This window comes from Danio aesculapii, chromosome 20, assembly GCF_903798145.1.
Source record: "Danio aesculapii chromosome 20, fDanAes4.1, whole genome shotgun sequence".
Classification (NCBI taxonomy): domain Eukaryota; kingdom Metazoa; phylum Chordata; class Actinopteri; order Cypriniformes; family Danionidae; genus Danio; species Danio aesculapii.
The window spans coordinates 14,478,740-14,502,835 of record NC_079454.1 but is presented as its reverse complement, the minus strand read 5'-3'; the positions used below and the strand labels follow the sequence as shown (position 1 = coordinate 14,502,835).

Here is a 24,096-nt window from a genome sequence, read left to right as displayed (position 1 = left end):
AATGTTTGTACTAACCATACTGCACATTTTTATTAACTTAACAATAACTTATAACAATAACTCCCTGTTTCTGCTGCCCAGTGTGAAAAGATATTTTTCAGCTCAAAACTGGATCAAAATTCAATAAGAAGCTGTGTGTGAAATTGAAACTTTTGGCACTCAACCTTTAGCAGTTGGTCAGTTAACAATATTTTTTTCTATAAAAATAATTAAAGTGACCTTTTATTAGTATTTTGCACTTTAAAAAATATATTTTTGTTTATTCAATTAAGATATTTTTCAGGGTCTTAATATTTATTCTTTCATTCTTTTTTATATATTCTTATGTAAACGGTTCACATTTATGCAACCAATAAATAATAAATTGGTCGTTTTTTTTTCCATACTCATTGCTGACTTTTGTTCTCAGTTTGATCTTGCCGTTTATACATTCCACTCAACAGGGGCGGACTGGGGCAAAAATTCAGCCCTGGCACTGTAGCCACACCAGCCCACATTACCACACCGACACAGCCCCACCCATGGACACGCACATCCACACATTATATTAGTGTACAGATGGTGAAATAATATACGCAGTGCCAAATGTAATAGATATTAAAACATTTAAATGTATGTGACTGGAACAAAAACAACCTCTTTATAAAAAATGTATACATACAGTAAAAACTTAATAAAAAAATGTTTGTCTGCTATTATATGATAGAAGTAACCTTTGAATGTGTCTCACGCACACACACACACACACACACACGCACACACACACAAACACACACACACAGAGCTTTACACACAAATGGACACGCAGCACGCAGCATGTGCAAAATGTCCTGTATGTCCAAAGAATTTTGTCAGTTGTTGTGTCTGAGTGAGAAAAGAATTGATGAAATTTGAGAGATGTAATCATTAAATGCATTTTGTGCCAAAACAATGAGAATTGATCCCTAGTTCAGCCCACATAGACTTCTGTTGTGCTCACTGTGTCAAGAGTTTTGCAAAAGTGTCCTATATAGAGAAATGTGTCCTAGCGTCTGTAAAAAAAAAACTTTATTACACTTAAGTAATAACAGTAGCACAAAAGGCAATACAATATATAACAAAAAAGCAGAAATATTTGTGTGTACTAGCAGATTTGTACATTTTAATCCTTCATGATATATAGCTTTTTTGATATAAAGTATGCTGAAGTGTTGCTAGTGCTGCATCTCCATTTGTGTGTGTGTAACACACATTCACAGGCTACTCCTATCATAGGGGTTAATTTATCGTTAATTAGCCACAGTCTTAAAAAGGCTTACATGAGCTTTTATTTTGAAGTGTTTCTGGCAATCAGACAGTTTATTCTTATTTGTTTCGGGACCACACACACACACCAACCTACATGGATACTCCGAAGTGATGTTTAGCACTTGCATGCTTAGTACTTGTTGGAAACTTTGTGGAAAAAGAATAAAGAATTCTGGATTGATTGCAGCTCGTTGCCTCTGACTGACCAGACATCTGTGGTGAACTAGCCCCCACTGACAACCCCTAACTGGTTTGTGGTTTCTATATCAGTTTTCTGTACACAGTATTAAGAAACTGTCAGCATTTGTGTCAGGGTGTGTTTCTCTTACGGCTGTATTCCTACCTCCATGACACTTGACTCTGCTGCAGCAGTCAGGCTATCTGCACTGCCACTGGGTCCAGAAACATTCTAGTTTGAGTAGATGAACACAGGAGTCAGGAAAGGAAGAACATAAGCAAGCCAATGTCTGACTATTGCATAGATATACTACAATATTGCCTGTAAAAGAAGTCTATGTTCCACCTACATACTGTGACATATGCATGTATTTAATGTTTTACTTTAAAGACTAGCTATGTATTTAGAGTTGACTACAAATTCCTACAGTACTATAGCTATAGCTGTTCTGTGTATACCCTAAATTCCACGTTATCTGCTTATAATGATATTTTAAAATGTATGGGAGTTCCACGCTGAGTTAACTGTTAAACACAGTGTAGGTTACTGTCAAAAACTGTCAGAAGTAGCGTGAATGACTTTAAAATTAATTATTATTTATATTTTAGTATAATTAAGGGGGTCAGTCACACACCAGAAGCGCTGCTCGGCGACGCACAGCGTCGCGCCGCGCAACGCCATGCATTTCAGAATTCTAATTTCTAAACAAAAGTTTCTAAGGTACACAAGTCGGCAGCTGTCATGTGAATATGCGCGTCTGATGTGCCATACTCTCAACTGTCATGTGCTCGCCGTGTTGCGGCGCATCCGATGTGTGACCTGCTTTATTTTCTGTTCCCTTCTTACCTCCTCTATCGCGCTACTGTCCTCCGATGCATTTACACCTCCTCTCGCGAATATTTCGGTTAATTTTATGCATTTGGCAGCATCTGATTTTAGAGCCCTTTTCTTGCTCTCTCTGACCTTTTCAGCACCGCCTTTCCTTTTTTTACGGTCCATATTTTGACATTAACGTTAGCTTGCGTTGTGTTGCATTTACTGTTTGACCATTTTGCCAGATTTTGATTACATCAGCGTAATCCACAGCCTCTGATTGGGTCGGCCCATCTCGAGACCGGCCGGCCGTCGCCGATTGGCCCAAATGCTTAACATGTATCATTATTATAATTATCAATCATCATCATTATTATTATTATTATTATTATTGTTGTTGTCATCAACAGCAGCATTATATTCACATCTTGCAAGAGATAAAAGCAGCCAGCATGCAAAAACAATACATATTTTAAAAAAATAAAATAAAATAAAAAAAACCTGACCGGCCTACATTTTAAAACTGCTCCGGCCCTTCTGGCATTTGCCAGAATTGCCAGACGGCCAGTCCGCCCCCGCCACTCAACGAAATAGGTAAAAGTAGAGTATTCATGATTTTTGTTGATTATTGTATCGGTATCGGTTTGTACTGAAGGCTGCAATATCGGTATCGTATCAGAAGTTAAAACATTGTATCGGGACATCCTTACCAATTTTCATAGTAGAAAAGTTTCTCAAGCAGTTTGTGATGCATTTTGGAAACATGAGATGAGCCCCTGGTCTAATGCGTCACCTGTCTTGAAAAACCTGTTCTCAAAGACTTACTTTTAGTCATTATTTGGGTAGCACACATATTCTGAATGTCTTCGGCAGAATTGAAATGAGCCATTTTAATCTACATTAATTCCAGGATTACAGTGAGATTAATCTAGATTTAAAAAATGTATCTATTCCCAACCTATAGTTTTAATTTACGAATTAGATTTGCAAATATATATATATATATATATATATATATATATATATATATATATATATATATATATATATATATATATATATATATATATATATATCTATATATATATATATATATATATATATATATATATATATATATCAGTGACTATCATATTTCAAATTGGATTTTCTTTTGTTATATTTCAACTGTTTTGAATTTACGAATTGGATTTAAATATTTTTGAATTGTGTTTTGAATTTACGAGTTGGGGCGATGCAGTGGCGCAGTAGGTAGTGCTGTTGCCTCACAGCAAGAAGGTCGCTGGTTTGAGCCTCGGCTGGGTCAGTTGGCGTTTCTATGTGGAGTTTGCATGTTCTCCCTGCGTTTGCATGGGTTTACCCACTGTCCAAAGACATGCGGTACAGGTGAATTGGAAAGGCTAAATTGTCCGTAGTGTATGAGTGTGAATGAGTGTATGGATGTTTCCTAGAGATGGGTTGTGGCTGGAAGGGCATCCGCTGCATAAAATGTGCTGGATAAGTTGGCGGTTCATTCCGCTGTGGCAACCCCGGATTAATAAAGGGACTAAGCCGAAAAGAAAATGAATGAATGAATGAATTTACGATTTGGATTTGCATACTTTTTGAATCGTGTTTTGAATTTACGAATTGGACTAGTGTATTTACGAATTGTCTTTTAAATTTACGAATCAGACTTTCATATATATCAGTGATCTGAATTTAGAATTGGATTTTTTTTGTTATATTTGAACTAGTTTGAATTTATGAATCGGATTTGCATATTTATGAATTGTGTTTTAAATTTATGAACTTACAATACGTAAATATATAAATCCAATTCGTCAGTTCAAAACACAACTCGTAAATATACAATCCAATATGTAAATTCAAAACACATTTCATAAGAATGCAAACCCAATTCGTGTTTTGAATTTACGAATTGGATTTGTGTATTTACCAATTTTATTCTGTAAATGTATTTTTTTGAGACTGATCTGGCTTCATAGATAAAGGCTAAATTATAACCTATAATTTACCTATAATAACCTATAAATTATAACCTATACCTACAAAAGAGAGTAATAGAGATGCATGATGTTGTATTTTGAAGCTACAGCCAAAGAAAACACTTGAATTAAAATCAACCTCTGCATGAACAGATGACATTTGAGCTGAGTGATTTGATACAATTCAGCAGTCTATATGTGTTTATTAAAATATACGCACCATGTTACCCATTCAGTTCTACTAACGCACGCCAATGGCTTACAGTTTGATTACTAGTAATTTCTATGGAGGACCAGGGGTGCCAGTTAGAAATAAAATGAATAATTTAATTTAACAATTGAAGCATTAAAATGTATATAAATAAACCACAATTTAAATGCACAATTAATAGACAAATAAATAGACATAATTAAATGTCTTTATTTAAATTGTGTTTTTAAATGTTATTTAAAAAATATCAAAACAATGGATTTATAAATCAATATAAAATTGTAAAAATAAATAGTCAATTTTACAATATGTTTATTCAGTGTTTTAAAACGCTTATTAATCAAACATAAAAAAAGCTTTTTAAAAAGACATTTGACTAATGCTTTTCTCTCTCTATTTGCCACTTGCTTTTTTTTCTTTTGTCAAGTTGAAAATAAATCAGTTAAAAAATGTCATTGGACAGTCCACACGTGGGAGCAACCAATCAACTTTTTCCTCATGTCGAGCGAAACCCTCTCTCGCTTGGAAATGAAATGCTCACTGTCATTGGACAAAGAGAAAACGAGAACTGATTTTACCGGTAGTTTAAAGATCAGCGAAGTGACTCAAATGTCAGGGCAATATGAACATGTTTGGAGATGGTTTGTGGATGGTTTTTGTGATGTTTGTGAAGGAAATTCTCATCTGGATCCTCACTAGCTATGTTTTCATCCACCTATTTTTATGCACATTTTGGATATGCGCATAAAAAAAGGTTGATGGAAAGATATGCATCAATTTTGATGGAAACGCCAAGATATGCATAAATTTTGATGGAAATGCCAAGATATGCATACGTTTTGAATATTGCGCATATAAAATGTATGCGCATAACTGAGTAGGATAAATTTTTTATTCGTTAAAAAAATATGATGGAAACACTTTTACCGAACAAATTCCAGTACGTGCATTAAAAAAAATGTGTGCGAATTGACAAACCAGCAGGCTGAGCACATTGTAAAACATCTGAAATGTTGTTTTGGTCATTCTAAAATGCCTTAACCATTTCAGTATTAGTGTTATTATATTATTAATGACCTCCAGAATTAAGAGCGTCTGTGCTCTGCGACTAACGCCTTCAAACGGCACCCTTCGTGGTTCACTGCATCTCAGGATTGCATTCTGAGGCACAAGTAATTTATTAAAAAAGGAAAAGATTGACGCAGCTTCTCCCACCGAAGCTAATTCCGATTTTAATGTTGATATTTGGCGCCAGATAATCAAGAAGTGACGATTTTGTTCGATTTGACTCGTGGAATGGAAACACCGCTTTATTCGCATGTCTTTTATGCGATAATCCAGTTTTGTGCATAAAGCAACATTTTTGAGTGGTGAGTTGAGTGGTGACATTACTGCGGGCATTCTAGTAAAGGTTATTTTTTTGGTCGCTCATAAACTGTATTACAGTACAGCGTCAAAGACTGATCTGTGTGACCAGCGACCGTCTTGCTGTCAGGTGACAGTGCTAACCACTGAACCACCATGTCGCCCCCAGTTTAATTCAGTTAATTTTAACACTTTGGACATTCCCACTACTGGTTGTCTAGTTAAATTTGTGAATGACTTTGACTCCCTTGTGTATAGAATGGGTCGGTTTTCTTTCCATTAAAAACAAACTGTCAACAATGAACAAGCTAGAAAATAGCAAGAAATATAGCACTATATTTCTATATAAAGCACATGTTTGTTTGGGTTGAATTCTGTAAAGTCACCATCACCCCACTGCAGCAGATGAATCTCGTGCACTTCACTGACTTCACTAACATTGATAATGGCTTGTGAAAGTTGCTTTTCCTTTGCATAAAGTAGAGCATTTATGAATTTATTGACAGCTGCTACCAAACTCCAGTTTCACCCACTTTTCACCTCACTCCTATCAGGCTTAAGGCTCCAATGGCCCTGTTCACACTTGGTATTAAGATGCATTTTCATTGATTCAATCATAAGTGGACAACTTTAAATGCAGGTGTATAAGGGGTGTGAAACGTTTTGAGCTTGTCCACTTTTGAGCGCTGTGGAGAGGTAACCATGATTGAACACCCAATGAGGGGGGAGAGGATGCTCGGAGCCCGGCGGCTAATCAGCAGGCCAATCAGAAATAATAAATAACACCTGCCTATTCTAGTGATTGGGTCAGAGAGACACCCTTCTTAAGCTGTGGTCACACCGGGCTTTGTGTGTGCGAAATTCTGTCATGCGGCGCTGCGAAAAGGGGCGGGATTAAACAAGATGATAAGACATTAAAAAGCGAGTGATTGCTCCATGCTTTAAATTTCTGTCCAGAGAGGTCCTGTTTTGATCCTCGATGGGTCTCACGCAGTCAAGTGATGCGATTTCGCAGGTCAGAGTTCACCAAGCTTGAACTTTGCACCGCAGCAACATGCGAAACTTGACGCATGACCTTGCGTTTCCGGTCTGACGCATTTGCGTGCGTATGAATGGAAGTCTGTGGGAGCAAAAGCCCAGTGTGAACGCAGCTATTAGGAGAAGAGAGGGAGCAGCCGGGAGAAGAGAAAGCAACGCACGCATGCACACATGCACACACACGATTGCTCTGTGCGTGACCATTAAATAAATAAAAGATAATTCCTTACTTAAATCGCCGACCCTGTCTTCTTACCACAACAAGAACAAACTTTTTTACAAGCACATTCAGAAATTGTTGAGAATGCATTTTGCCTGGTTGTTCTAATTGTGCAAACACACATGTGGTTGCTCTCATGCTGGAGAGACTGAATTTTGTCATTGATAATCTTAGGTTTTGTATTGGAGGTGAAAAAATGTATAAGTAGAATGTTCCCTTTTCCAGTTCAAGAATGTTTAAACCTTTTTATTTGCAAAAATAAATACATATTTGACTGCAATTTAGATTTGTGAAATAGGCTATAGCTGCAGTAGCTCTCATTGAGCTCTCCTGGTGTTTTAAACTCTATGAATGTTTAAATGCATGTGTATACTACATTCAAGGATGCTGATTAAGTCTTGACCACTTTGGATTATAAGCTACTGCATGTGTTGGATAATCAAATTTCTTGTGATCAGGTCCTGATTTTATTGAGAGACACCTAATTTATTTATTTTTGATCTTCTAAAATATTTTGTTTGATGAATTTTATAAAAAGAGTCATATACTGAACACGTTTTAAAACTGTAGAACAGAATAAATTGTGCAGGCATAATAGGATTGGAAATTTAAAAACATCTCCATATAAATCATTAGTCAATACATAATGTAGCCTATTTAAAGTGTGTTTATCTGGCACTTTTCATACCTTTTTTGTAAATGTTTTAAATTCTGCGTGGTCACGGTGGCGCAGTGGGTAGCGTGATCGCCTCACAGCAAGAAGGTTGCTGGTTTGAATCTTGGCTGGGTCAGTTGGCATTTCTGTGTGGAGTTTGCATGTTCTCCCTATGTTCGCGTAGGTTTCATCCATGTGCTCCGGTTTCCCCCACAGTCCAAAGACATGCAGTATAGGTGAATTGGGTAAGCTAAATTGTCCATAGTGTATGTGTGTGAATGAGTGTGTATGGATGTTTCCCAGTGATGGGTTGCAGCTGGAAGGGCATTTGCTGGTTAAACAGATGCTGGATAAGTTGACGGTTCATTCCGCTGTGATGACCCCTGATTAATAAAGGGACTAAGCCGAAAAGAAAATGAATGAATAAATTCTGCTAGATTTTGCAGTATTACATTGAAAGATCAGAGAAAGCCAATACTTTCCCACAGACCCTCCATCATCAGAAAAGTGGCTGAAAGTTGACAAAAGAGACTAATTTAAATGCCAGGCGTGAACCGTGATGTGAATCCTTTGTCCACTTGTGATCTGATAGATGAAAACACATCTTAATACCAGGTGTGAATAGGGCCAATATAACCATTCTGGTTCTACTCTGTGAGCAGGATTTGATCTGGTGCCTCACACCATTTTCTGACTACATGCGATAAAAGCGATATTTTCCATATTTTAAGAGTTCACACTTAGATATTGTTTGATGATAATGATAGCATGATTGGCATGCTGTCCAAGGAGGAAAACCTGTGCTCGGAGATAATTGAGCCCAGGATAATCTCATTGTCAATGAGCATGTAAGGGGGTACAAAATCAAGTATTTCTCGAGAGCTCCCATGGTAAAGGAGGAAAAGGAGGAGATGGGGTGGATGGGGGGATTCTAAAAAAAAATGAAGATAAGGGAGTAATGCTAGATAGACTATTTATAGTGAGTGTGGAATAATCTGATTGGCTTACTAATGATTACAGATAAGAGACCAGCAGTGTTTAATCATATCACATGCTTCTCTCGAAATTAGTTTGTGAAACTTCATTAAAAGAAGTTTTTGTCCTAACCATCCATAATGGTGTTGTGCAAAATTTCTGTTTCCACAATGTGGCAGCAGAACCAACAGCATATAGGTTACTAACGTGACAAACATTACCTCAGGTACAGATAATGTGCTTTATTCAGTGCTCTCAATGTGCATCTAAATATCATATTACATGACATTTATTGCCATGCTACTGAAAGCAGCAGCAGATAGTTTACCCCAGATCTTGAAAATAATATAATTAGCAGACGGTTTAAAAATGAAATTCTTTGACTCAACAACATCAGTCACTTTGAAACCTCTTAATAATGTTAAAGAGGTTTAATATGTATTAATTAGATTAAAAGCCTTTACTATTTCATTTCGAGTGCACTGGTATGTACTGTAAATGTTTCTGTCATGGTGGGTGGCTTTTGATGCAGACGATGGAATCTTGTCGCATCGCATGTTTTAGGACATTCTGTTAGGCATGGGAGTTGGGATTTTGTTACCACCTGGCATCAACACTACCTATGACCTACAGAAATGCAGCATTTTGAAAATCCCAAAGATCCTGTTTTAATTTGGAAATGGTGGTGCTCTCAGTATAAATGGACGGAAATACAAGCTTTTGATTTATCAAGCGCCTTTCAAGTCTATACAAGCATCTGTTCATCATGCCCAGTGAGCGTGAACAGTCACATACAGTATCATGCATTTTAGACTGTATAGTGTGGACAGGAGATCATTTTTCTGAATCACAGTAAAAACCCAGTCTGGACGATGAACATTTTCATTCTGAAACACTATTTTATAATGAAAATGTACTAGTTGTGCCTGTTAGTGCACCACCTTTTGGCAGGAGAGTGAGATTTACTCTAGGGCTGAGCCGATAAATGATATTATATTAAATCGTGATAAAATTGATGTCAGCAACAATTAGATGCTCTGGACTTTTTTACTCTATAGACCATTTTGAGCGATGAAACAAAAACAATGGTCCCAACGTATTTCCTGCTTTACATTTTTCATTTCAATAACTTCCGAGAATCCAAAAAGAGCCACATATTGATAAATAATGTTATGATAGCTGTTTTAACATTAAGTTATGATTGAATTTCCTCCTGTTACAGTTATGAAATAGTTTTCAGGAAATGTTCATGGGCCAAAGACATGACCACATTGAAATGGTCTATAATGATCTAAGAGCTGAAAATGTTATACCATCTAATGGACCCTCTAATTTTTGTGGCTTCAGTCATTGTTATAGTACTCTTTTAAATCTGGATGCATTAACAACTTATATCGAATTATATATCGTTATCATTCAATATGGAAAATAATTATCGAGATTGCATTTTTGTTATATCGCCCAGCCCTAGTTTACTCTCACAATGACTAATTGGTCAATACAACCGAAACACCTCATGCATCCCTTTAGACATACAGCACCACTATAAACTCGATCCTCAAAGAAACCAGACTTTCTATACTTAGAATCAAACTCTTTATATCTTTAGGCATATTTGCAGTTCGGACATTTCCAGCAAAAACTGTGCACACAGCAATGTGTAACACATTCATTCAAACCTACTGGAGCAAGCGAGATCCACAACCCCGCTGTATTTCCCAGTAAGACAGCTTCATCTTTAGCTGTCATCGTGGATTATATCAATGATAAAGAATGTGAATCAAATAGCAACATTAGCATAACTTATCTCCCTTGCCAAGCTCCGGGTAGATTGCAGTGGATAATTACTGAATGATTTATAAATGAAGTGGAGAGGGGCATAAGACGGAAAGATACAAAACACACTCGTGCAAACTAAAGCAGAGAGGACACTTTCCCCTTGTTCCTTAGCGACTGAAATTGGTTATAATTGTTTGCACATGACTCATCCACCTCCTACCCAACAAACTCCCTGAATAGAAGGTAACACCACCCACTCTATACATCACACCAGGCTGTACTGCACAACTCTCTCTCTCTCTGACACACACACACACACACACACAAACACACACACTTTTAAAGATACATGTGCATGCACAACACGGGCCGCTCTCTAATCTGTACATCTGAGCATGCAGGTCATCTTTCATTTATGTGCACTCAACTTAGTTCCATGACCATGAATGTATTGCTGATGCATTGATTTGAAAAGTTCGGGAGTTTCTGGGACAGATGAAGTTCATCAGAAGCAGAATGAAAGTCCAAAATATTAACAGTTCTGTGAAACTTTTAAAAATATGGAGAGAATTAATGGAGAGAATATTTTTCAACACATTTTTAATCATATTTGTTTTACTAGTTAATAATTCTAATATCTAATTTATTTGTGTTTGCAATGATCACAATTAAAGGCTACACTTTCAAAGTGCAATTTAAAAGTTTAACTAGGTTAACTAATTTAATTAAGCAATTCAAGTTAATTTGCCAAGTCATTAAACAACAGTGGTTTTTATTTTGTAGCCAATCGCGCGAGAAAAAAAACTTAAAGGGGCTAATAATATTGGCACCAGTGTTAGGGAAAGTTACTTTTGAAAGTAATGCTTTACAATAAAGGTTGTTTTCACATGATGTCATTGATGATGTGCGAAATTCAGATGGAGGGCAGGAAGTGGTTCTTCTACATTGTAATAGGCATGGGCCGGTATAAGATTCTGACGGTATAACAACCTTGGATAAAAATATCACGGTTTCATGGTTTTTCCCCTTTGAACACAATATATGTTATTTTGAGAAACATTTAAAATAATTAACAGTAAGCAGGCTAAATAATTCAAATAAATTATTGACTTCTGTTGTCTTCATTCATTTTAAAAACAGATTTCTTTACAATTTAAAGAGCCCATATTATTGGGTTTTTGAAAATGCCCTTCCATGTAGTGTGTAACACAGCTCTAAGTGAAGTGAAATATCCAGCTAAGGCTTAAATCTGTAAGTGTACAGTGTTTAAAACTATTGATTCATCTAGAAAAGAGTTGACTCATAGTGCTTCAAACGAGTCGTCTTGATAACGAGTCATTAGGTGTTTCGTGATGACGTGACTACGAAACACAAGTAGCTGCATGCACAAACCCGGGACATTTGAAACCTGTGGCCCCGCCCACTAACAGAAAAAAAAGCCACACACAGACACCAGTCGAATGGAGTCACGATGTGCAGATGGATATTATTGACAGTCTACCCAAAGATGAATCCTCAGCAATATAGCCCAGTCTTGAGCAGTTCGAGTGCTTCTGGAAACTACATGCTTACAAAGAAGACTTCATCGGTTTGTTAAAGGAAGGATCAGTAAAGACTGTCAGAACATGGATAAGTGCATCATGGATCAGTTTCTACCCCCATTTCACAAGTGTAAGTATGTGCGATTAAAATTGTTGCCTCGTCTGTTTTTTTAAGTCCATCGTCTGTATTTACATTCATCCACTGGCAGCCAAAATCCACACCTTATAAAGCGTGTGTGCACTGTGACTACTTTTATATTGTTGATTAGCTGCTGGGCATTTCACTCTGTCTCGAGCTGAAGGCTGTCAGTTTCGACCAATCGCAACAGGCTGTCATCGGTGCAATCAGCGCAGATTAGCTTCTCGCTGAGGAGGGGTTTGTGAACAAATGAATCGCTGAACGATTCATATGGGAGTCGCTGGGATAATTAGGTAAAAATAAATACAGATTATAAGACCATGAAAGTGTTTTTTGACCTTGCATGCATATTAGACTGTTGTTGGAGACCCTTACAACCAAAATATGACCCAATTTCATGTATAATAGGAGCTCTTTAAAACAGCATAGAAACAGTATAGCATAAAATTTTGGCACTTCTAAAACCTTCCCATGCCTACATAGGAATTGCTATCAGAACATCAAAATATTTATGTTTTTTGCTGTTTATAATTGTTTAAATTGGTCAAAATAAGAAATGTTGAACAAATTTTATAGACTTTCAAAAGGTTTTGCTCACAAAGGGGGGAAAGTTCAAGAAATGGCAGCATGTAATAAACATTTACTCTATACATTCATGTGTACAAACTTTTTTGAACACGATAATTCATTTGACAGCACCAATAAAAATTATATATAGGCCTAGCTATGTGTATAAAGATGTTAATGAGTTATATAAAAATCTAATGCAAACACCACCACACTTATACAAAATCCAGGAGAATATAAATAGCATACCCTGCCATGGAATCGCTGTAATGAAATCTCTGTCTTGTTTTGCAATAATCCATGTCTTTACTGGCGTTTCAGCAGAACAAGCAACCGTAACCTGAACATTGAGATGCACAGTAGCAGTAAATGTTTGTTGGTAAGTTCATCGACTGAACAATAATAAATGCAACCCTTGTGACAAAACTAGGCGTTTATTATTGTGGAGCACTTTTCCCCCTTACATAAATTATTAAAAATGTAGATATGTGTCCACACTTTTGTATGCTTTCATCTGTTATTTCGTGATGTCTGGAAGATATCTGCATGGGGGAAAAACGATAGTAATTTATAATAAATATGTTTTTGAAGCACATAGTGAAGTGTATAATGTGTACAATTCTTTGTTAATGAAAGCAACAGAATACTGTAGTATAGTAAACTGATAGACATAGAATACTGAAGCAAAATAATTTTTGTTTATTACTACAGTTGTGTTTTACCACAGCAACAATATATATATATATATATATATATATATATATATATATATATATATATATATATATATATATATATATACTACGACAGTTTAATTCAAGTAACTATCTATAGTATGCTTCCAAACAATAGTATTTACTGTAGTATTTTTCATGCAACGTAATTATACAGTATGTATCGCATCGATGATAGGTAAATATATTTTAGTTCAGTAGAAAACTCTGCCCTCTTCATGATATAAGGATCATGCCCAACATTTATGGTTATTTTCTATTTATATCTCCTTTAAAATATGGTATAAATCGCAAAAATACGGACTTCCCTCTATGTCTCCCATTCAGTTTTTTTTACTTCCTGCCCTCAATCTGAATTTCGTGCGTCACCAGAACCTCGTGATTGAAAACAACATATTGAGTCACTGCCCCAAAAAAGTAACTAGTTGCATTACTTCGCTACTTTTCATGGTAAGTAATGCATTACATTACTTAAATTTCATTTGCATTACTTTTTCTTTTTCTTATCTTTTTCTTTCTTTCTTTTTTTAAATAGAGGAGCTCTGCAATTACAAATGTGCTTTATAACCTAATACATCTTCATTTACCTTTAAAAAAACAGAATAAAATGTATAATTTAAGATAATGTGATCTTCTGAGAACTCTCTGACCCTATACGTGCAGTATATATACAGATTAATGTCAATGTTTAAATCAATGTGTTTAAATCAATGTGTTTCCAACTTTTAAAATCACTTTTCTTTACATTCAAAAAAATGAGCGCATTGTCTCATTGAGTGTGTGATTCAGCAATTTGTTTTTAAAGCTAATTAATTAAAATAAAAAGTTACTTGCATTACATTTTAAAAATGTATTTATTAATTTTTTTTTCGGCTTAGTCCCTTAATTAATCTGGGGTCGCCACAGCAGAATAAACCGCCAACTTATCCAGCACATGTTTTACGCAGCAGATGCCCATCCAGCTGCAACCCATCACTGGGAAACACCCATCCATACTCATACACTAACAGTCCATTTTAGCACACCCAATTCACCTGTACCACATGTCTTTGGACTTGTGGTGGAAACTGGAGAACTGGGGAAAACCCATGCGAACACAGGGAGAACATGCAAACTCCACACAGAAATGCCAACTGACCCAGCCAAGGCTCAAACCAGCGACCTTCTTGCTGTGAGGCGAACGTGCTACCCACTGCGCCATTACTTTACTCGTTATTTAGAAAAGTAATATTATTACGATACTTGTGCCACTTGTAACGCACTACCCCCAACACTGATTGGCACTATAAATTATTTTTGAAAAATTAAACACAGTTTATTCCAATCAAACTAAAATAAATACTGCTTTCTCCAGAAAAAAAAAATAAAAATTATATATATATATATATATATATATATATATATATATATATATATATATATATACTGTGAAAATATACATCTAGTAAAATTATTAGAAAAATAATAAAAGGATATGTGTTAGTTGGATAAAATGTTTCACTGGGTTGTGGCTGGAAGGGCATCTGCTGTGTAAAACTTATGCCAGAATAGTTGTCCACTGTTCCATTGGCTTTTTTAGTATAGGTGTCTCTGCTCGCTGTGGTTTGCTCATCAACAAGCCATTTATCACCTGCTTTTAGTAACACATGGACTGGCAATCAACTTTTTCGTTTCCACAGAAACTTATCTTTGCCATGTCAACCAACTCCAACGCTGCATGGGAACTGAGATTTTTTTACAGCTATCAGAGCACTCATGAGATAAAACACATGCGTAACAGATAACAAACGGTTTTAAATGAACATTTTAGTGACCATCATGCTCATTTAAATGCTTTTTTTTAAATGAACTGTTTGGTCATGACATCAATGTAAAGGTCAACCTGAAGTCCATGCCTTTCCCTGAAAAACTCCATGTTGGTTGTAAATTTGGTGACACTATTTTGATGATCCTCTTTAGACTTTGTGTTGAAAACATGGTCGCACTTCCTTTTATGGCTATTACCAACCATTTACTAAGGCTTTTACTGAATAAACTACTAATTTACTGCTTATTAATATTTATTATGGTTGGGATTAGGGATGTAGAATAAGATTATACTTTATAAGTACAAATAAACAGCCAATATCTTGACAAAAAAGGTAGTAAGACTGTGGAAATGTTAACAGTGGGAATTCTTGAAGTCTTACCAAACACTTTATTTTGATGCACCAAACAGACAGTTTTCTTACTATCATAAGTAATTTTGCATGTACGTGCTCACTTATTCTACTAACTAATCCTAATCTAATAGTCTGCTAATACTGAAATGAGATATAGTTTACATGTACAAATGAAAAAATAAAAGACAAAATTCTGAATAAAAAAATAGCAGCTGTGCTTGCCACAATTTTAAAAATGTGATAGACACACACAAAGAATTTATTTATTCATTCATTCATTCATTCATTCATTCATTCATTCATTCATTCATTCATTCATTCATTCATTCATTCATTCATCCATTTATTTATTTATTTATTTATTTATTTATTTATTTATTTATATATTTATTCATTTATTTATTTACTTAATTATTTATTAATTCACTCATTTATATATTTATTTTTATATTTTATTCATATATTCATTCATTTATTTATTTATTTTTTATTTTTTTCATTTATAAATAATGAAATATTATTGATCTTATTTTATATTATTTCCGATGAATTTATTTAATTATTTGTGTATTTATTTATTTATTTATTTTATCAAAATGTCATATTTCACTTTTATTCTTTCAAAGATTTAAAGATTTGTACAAATTAATTCATACAGTGTTAATGCACTATTGTTTTGAAGTACTTACATTGTATGTTTGTTATACAAACACAACCAAAAGCAGGTGCTAATGAGTCTTATGATGAGTCAATGTTCATTGCAAACAACCTTTTTTACAAGTCGCTTTAATATAAGGTGCTTAGTGTCATTCTCACAACTACTAAACAGCATCAGGGTAACACACTAAGTAATGCAATAAACAGTATTTATCAACATTAAATGTAAGATTAAACTGTAATTATATAACTGATTTGAGCAAAACAAAAGAACCCTAGTAATGTCACAAAAAAGCGTCATGCAGTGAATTTTAGGAGAGTCTCTTTAGTTATTTTTAGTTATTCACTATATTTATATATGTTTATAGCAATAAATAATAAATATATACTTTGAATTGTTGATAAGGGTGGCACGGTGTCTCAGTGGTTAGCACTGTCACCTCACAGCAGGAAGGTTGCTGGTTCGAGTCCTGGCAGGGTCAGTTGGCATTTCTGTGTGGAGTTTGCATGTTCTCTCCGTGTTCATGTGGGTTTCCTTTGGGTGCTTTGTTCCAAAGATATGCACTAGTTAATTGGATAAACTAAATTGGCTGTAGTGTGTGAGTGTGTGTGTGTGTGTGTGTGAATGAGTATATGGGTGTTTCCCAGTATTGGGCTGCCGCTGGAAGGGCATCCGTTGTGTAAAACATATGCTTGAATAGTTGATGGTTCATTCTGCTGTGGTGACCTCCCATAAATCAGAGACTAAGCCAAAGGAAAATGAATGAATGAATTAATTAACTGATAATCCCACTAACTACTAAACTATTTTTATAATGTGTAGAAAATAAAGCATGTATGGAAGGATCAATATACACTCAAAAAATTTCCAAAACTACTTATTTAAAATGAGCTGAAACACTTATTTTTTTGCCACAACTTAATTGTTGTATGTTCAATCTATTCAAATTAGTAAAAGCAATTAACTTAACTTAATCATTTTGTGTTGGGACAACATGAAGGAATTATGTGAAGTCCAGCATTTTTTACCGTGTAATTTGAATCACTTTCATAGTTTATTTTTATTATTTGTTTATTATTATTATTATTATTATTATTATTATTACACTTTATTTTAAGGTACAGTTATTGTTTTTAATAAACCATTATCTAACTATTATTTGTTTTACAGTTTTTCTCAATTACTTTGGCACGTTTTTAAAATAGACTTAACATTCTCTAAACTGTGAGTGCATATTGTGTCAATAATTTGGCCAAGGCCACCAAAACAAAGTGTATTTATCATCGTGTGAGCCACACTGCTCAAAATGATTCGTGTTTTTTTTCACTATGACAGTGAACCATGAAAATTTTGGTTAAAAAAAATCTGATATTTGTTGGGAAGTGTCAATAGTAAATAAGTATATCTACAGTGCATTTATTTGTGTACAAAAAGTGCAATTTACTTTATTGTAAAGTTCATATTTCTTATGTTACCACAAATACACAAAAACTACTACAAAATATTGTCCATGAAAAGCGTTATTCTTGGTGGACATCCTCACACTCTTGTTGGCCTTGCTAGAAATTACACTTCTTCCAATTGCTCTTACACAAGCATGTTACTCCATATATAAAAATGAAGATTTTAGATGCAAAAACCTCTAAATGCTGTTTGAAATTGTCTTCCAAAATTAGCATTTTTCTCTGACTCCTGTGTGTAGGCTCTGTAATTTTACTTTTATAATGATGAAAAAGTTCTTTTTATTGGCTTTAATGTAAAATAACTGAACATAAACAAAGGAGGCTGAGAAAAATGCTTATTTTGGAAATTTTTTTTAGATGGCATTCAGAGGTTTTTGCATCTAAACTCTTCATATGCTACCAAACTTGATTGGTTAAATAGATAACGCAAATTGTATAGCAGTCATTGGTCATCTACTAATTTAGCAGACCTTACAATGTCAATATTAGATATTTATGGTGTAAACATGTGCATATACAAATGTTTGATAATTGAATAAACAGTTTAGTGAAGTTTTTTTTCCCTCTCCGCTGTCGCCACTGGCTTGCATGGTTCAGGATCTATAGAGCTGCGCATCGTTGGATTTGCTGTTCAGTGTTTGGACTCTCAATAGTGATTATTAAACCACACTGAACTGAGCTAAACTGAACTGAACTTAAACACTAAAATCTGAACTACACTGTTCCAATTTACTATGACCTTTTATGTGAAGCTGCTTTGACACAATCTACATTGTATAAGCGCTATACAAATAAAGGTGAATTGAAAAAAAAAGGTGAATTTTGAGTGTGATGGCTTACACAATAAAAAATTATTGAGAAGTTGTAAAGAGTTAGACAGTTTAAATGAGAATCGACTCATCAGTTTTGATCAACAAGTCATACGCAATTAGTTTTTGTCCAAACTACAGACAATTGTACTTACTGTTTGCTCACATATGCCAAAGCATTTGCAATTTTCTTAAATCACTAAGAAATGCCAATCTGAAGTGAACAATAAGCTAATTGTTCAGAGATCTAATCTTGAGCCAAAAGCAACTGAGAAAAACTAATTAAAAACTGCTACAAAATGTTTGGCTGATTGTAATGCACTAGCCTAAATTAACCTACGGTGTCTTATAATAAAGTGTGAATATTTAGTTTTTCAATTCATTGCATTTTCAACTACAAATGTAATCAACAGGAACGCCTCCTGATGAGCCTGCTGCCCAGAAATGTTGCAATGGAGATGAAAGAGGACTTCCTGAAGCCACCAGAGAGAATCTTCCACAAGATCTACATTCAGCGGCACGACAACGTCAGGTACGAGCGCAGAGAGATTATTTCAGCAATCAATTGTGGAAACCCACACTTACTGCATGAATGAGCAATGAGAGCATTGCATTTACAGACTAGACAGACAGTGTCAAATTCCATTGTACTTAAACTGTAATTGCGAATACTGATTCAGTGAGTCAATAAGAGTCAACAACTCTCCACTCACGCACCGTCGTCTAACTTGCAGAGTCTGGCTCGCAACCAAAGCTGGCACAGCGTGTGTGGCGCCCACAGCGCTGGTGCTATCAACTCAAGAGCTGCTCAATTAACCCACACTGCCCACACACGCGCCCAGCAGACACCAATGAGAGAGAGAGAGAGAGAGAGAGAGAGAGAGAAAGAGAGCTGAGGGCAAATTCACACAATATCAGATACATATACACACATATGGCAGCCGATTCAGACCTGCTCCAGCCAAGAGATCTGTGTGTGAAAGATGATGCATTTCAGAAACTTTTGCATGAGCAGATTCAGATCAAAGACCAAGAGTGGGCTGTAAGTGAAAGATCTGTATGTTTTTACTCCTTCGGCTTCAGTTTTGATATGTTTTGAGATGTACTGTAGGTTTAAAGTGAGACAAGTTAATGACTGTAGATCAGTGGTTTCCAAACTCAGAATACCTTCAAAGCAGCTTCATGGTGAATTAGTGTGTGTTCATACTAGTTTTTGTTTCTTTTATTTAACTTTATGGTAAGAAAGCTATGAAAAGACCACCTGATAAAAATGCTAACTAATTTTTAACTATTTCTTTATTTCTTTGTTGTTGTTTTGATTATATCTTAATGGCTACAAAGTTACTGAAAGAAAGTTTAAAATGTTAATTATTGTTTAATTCTATAAGTCTGAGAACTTTTCTTCAATATTTTCAAATAACAAAATTGTCATATATAGCTTTTTATTTCAGTAAATGTCAATTGGTCAAAATAACAAATGTTATTCCATCAAAAATTGCTTTTTAACTCTTTTAATATTAAAACTTTGGTGTCTCAACAGGGTGTTTTCACACCTCTAGTTTAAAAAAAAGTCAGGAAAGTAAAGGAATCCAGCTTTGTTTAGGTGGGATTGTCGAGTGGCAAAAGAGAGAAGGGTTTGCATGAAAGGGGGAGTTTCATTACGTGCACTTCAGCTGATTTCACAGCTGTCCGCTGCAGGTTCACAGCTGCAGGGAGATAGACAGTGATTCGGAGAGCAGCATTTACAACGGATCTGAAAGCTGTGTGGATTTTCAGTCCATAATATTGTAGTGATATTAACGTACTGTAAACTAAGTAAATTTGACTGAGGCATGTCTTTAAAAACTGAAAGAGTACTATTGACATACTAACTAACTTTTCCATCTGAATAAACATAAAGAAAGAACATTGATCGCACACTTACCAAATTTGTAGAGACAGGACAATCAACATGAACTGGACCTGCGTCTTTTTTTTTAAAGAAGACGAGTGGCGAGTTGTCTCAGCAAAGTCAGACCATACTGTCCTAATTAAAATAATTAAAAATCAAGGCATGATCATATTTTATATTGGTAACATAAGTGTAATCTAGAGGCGTTTGTATTTCATATAAGCCACTTCTGATACCAAATGATCAACTAGAAGTCAAGTTATTATTTGTTGTTGCTAAAACTAGTTACATTCCACCAGTGATATCTGGCTGGTACTTTAGCTCATCCCTATGAAACTACAAAGCAGAATATAATGTCTGTTGTTCTGTGTTTCTCTTCAGCATCCTGTTTGCAGACATCGTGGGCTTCACCAGTCTGGCGTCTCAGTGCACTGCGCAGGAGCTGGTCAAACTGCTCAACGAGCTCTTCGGCAAATTTGATGAGCTCGCTACAGTAAGTAAACCACTGACATGTAACGTACTGTGGAAAAAATTCAGGCCACCATTACATTTGTTGTTTGCAACTCAGGCTCATTGGAAGTGCGTGGCTTCTCAGCCTTTTATTTTTTTGTGAAACGTAAAAATTACATTGCTTCAGGTATTTTCATTGAAAGTTTCTGATGACAAATCCACTAGAGGGAGCCATCTGGATTTTGTTTCATTTGAAATATGTTACTTAGGGTGCATTTTGTTGCATGTATTAGATATATGTCCCTTTTGTACACATACACGAGAAGGCAGGGCTTGTCGTATAGATCACCAAGACAAACTACACCAATAGAGCAACCAATTGAGTTTTCAAAAGCAAATGTAACAGAAAAGTGATCTGCGACCTTGCCGTTAAAATAATGTTGTTTTTTTATATCTTTAATATTGACAGGACAGTCAATATAAACTTTCCTATAAATAGGAAAGTAATGGAAACAGAGAGAGGATGAAACAGGATTGGCAAAGGAACTTAAGCTGAGAATTGAACTCGGGTCACCGCAAGCATCGTAGTGCTACTGTTTATGTTGGCACATTAACCACAAGGCTACTGGTGCCAAGTTTTTTTATTTTGATACTTTATTGCTCTTTCAATTTTTTGGAACGGTGCTTTATTGGATTCAAACCTGAGCACTCTACAATGTAAGTACTACACTAAACAAAATGAACTACAGAACAAACTGACCATGCTAGAAATGTTGTCCAAATGGCGATAGAGTGGTGAGGTGAATGTATTCAACTACAAATCATAGACATCATTAAGTTCATTCATTCATTTTACATCGACTTAGGCAGTATCCCAATTCTATTTTTGTACCCCTACCCATTTCCCTTCCCCTTGGCCCTTAAAACTGAGTGTGAAGGGGAAGGGCTTCAAAATTTACCCCTAAGAAATGGGACAGCACTACAGCACCTGCACACGTCATCATATGTCATAGCGATCTCTTGCTTCATGTGAGATCAGATGATGGCGACTGCTGTAGTTATTCCAGTTGCTTTATTTTTTGGTATTTATCATCAAGAAATAACTGAAGGCATATATTATGTTATCATAACGATCTAATGTGACAATAAGATCGTAACTATTCTGCGCATTTACACAGTGGCCAAATTCATTTATGTAAACACACAAGAAAACAACATTACATTATAGCAGACACTGTAAAAAGCCAGTTCCCAGCCACTAGACTTTTCTGACAGGGTATTCGAGTGTCATCGAGTGACAGAATGCTGTGGAACTGCTATACAAGAGTTATTATTAAGGATTACACATAGCAAAATTTGTAGTTTTTTATTTTAGCATTTTTTTAAAGCATGACGGTAAAACATGAATGGCATTATGAATATATTAAAACATAAGCTTGTTTGTTGTAAAAATTCGTAATAATGACAAAAAATACTAAATTGTGGGTCTCCTTACTTCCGGGTGAAGCTATCCTGCTGTTGTGGCTGGTGTATTCTGGGAAATTTTCTTACCCCTTGGTTTCGAGTGTGGTCCTGGATAATCTCTCTTTCAAGGGCTATCTACCCCTTCCCCTTAACCCCATACCTTCAAGCTAAAGAGAATTGTGACACCCCTACCCCTTCACAGGAACGCGCAAAACGAGGGGTAGGGGTAAGGGGTAGGGCTAAGGGGTAGAATTGGGATTGGGCCTTAGTCCCTTTATTCCTCAGAGGTCGCCACAGCGTAATGAACCACCAACTTATTCAGCATATGTTTTACACAGCGGACCATATCTTTAAGTTGTTATGTGGTATTTATTTGGTGCTATGCAAAGAACTGCATGAAAATAATTCTTTATTTTTTTATAATATGTCCCTGTAAATATCATTATGGTAAAAAATTTTCCAGTCATACTGCCCCCTAGTGTTAATTTTACCTAAAAACTGCAGTCAAACGGGTGTTGAAGTAAGGTTTTGTGGTTTCAGAAAAATGCAGTCTGAAGCATGTTTCAACTGAGTCTTTGTTGATATATATATATATATATATATATATATATATATATATATATATATATATATATATATATATATATATATATATATATATATATATATATATATACACATATACACACAATTATTTATCAGTCTCTTTATTGGAGTACAACAAGTTGGAGAGAGATAGAAGAGTGCTTTTGGTCTTTGGTGAAATGTAGTTGTTTGTCCTCGTCTGTCTTAGTGTGTTGCTGCATTTCTGCTAGTGGTGTTGTTTTGAAACCATGAATCCTGAAATACAGGTTTTACACCATTATTCAATTCCTTCTAAAAGTATCTTCTTAGTATTTCCTTGGCTTTATTTTTGGTCACACTGTAACTGTTTGTTGTTACTTTGTAAATTATGTATATAAGTTGTTTTCTAAGATAATTTCTTGTTATTGAGAATAAGTTACATTATTTGTGAATTTATTTTGTTTGGGACTTTTAATTTGAAATCTCTGAGGTTGTATAAAATGGCTGACTGCTTATGAGGTTATCACTTCCTGTTAGCAAGCGATCGGCAAACATGAATTGTTTGCATGTGCCCGTCAATGAATGTATTGACTTCAACAAGGACTTCAAGTGATTTAAGAGACAATTTCTTTCATATAGCATGCAGCCAACGAGGTATTTTGCTTTATATTTGTATTTAGTGTTTGACGTTTCTAAAGTTTGTTTGTTTGCTTAAGTATGTTTTGATTTGTATTAAGTTCATTTGTTTTGTATTTATTGTTTAGTTTTCACGGTGGATTTGGGGAAAAGCCATCAAATAAATCAGTATTACGGAAACTGCTTGTGCTAGCGTATGCTTGAGGGAAATTATAGTGAAAACTCGAACTGTTCAACTACACGAGTGGGCGACGCAAGCGACCGCATGTTTGCTGAGTGGACAGGATTGGCACATGTCAGCAACGCGTGGAGAGCAACAGATGAGCAAACATATGCACACACAAACAGATGCACATATATGGAGCTTTAAGAAGATGCACACAATACAAACAAACAAATAAACAACAATGGACTAAGTTGTCAAGTGTTTAGGTATTAAGAGTTGTTTAAAAGGTTTTGTAAGGGTTTCCAAAGAAAGTTATTTAAAGTGCATTTGTAAGGTGTGTAAG

The 24,096-nt window shown here is 35.3% G+C and overlaps 1 protein-coding gene across 1 annotated transcript in view; it reads left to right on the top strand.

Annotated features, from left to right (window-relative positions):
* The window catches only part of adcy1a (adenylate cyclase 1a), a 144,184-nt gene that overhangs the window by 28,397 nt on the left and 91,691 nt on the right, over positions 1–24,096 (top strand). Inside the window, 2 exon segments of the mRNA XM_056481443.1 lie at positions 18,996–19,114; positions 20,855–20,966. Coding sequence (XP_056337418.1) covers positions 18,996–19,114; positions 20,855–20,966 — 231 coding nt within the window.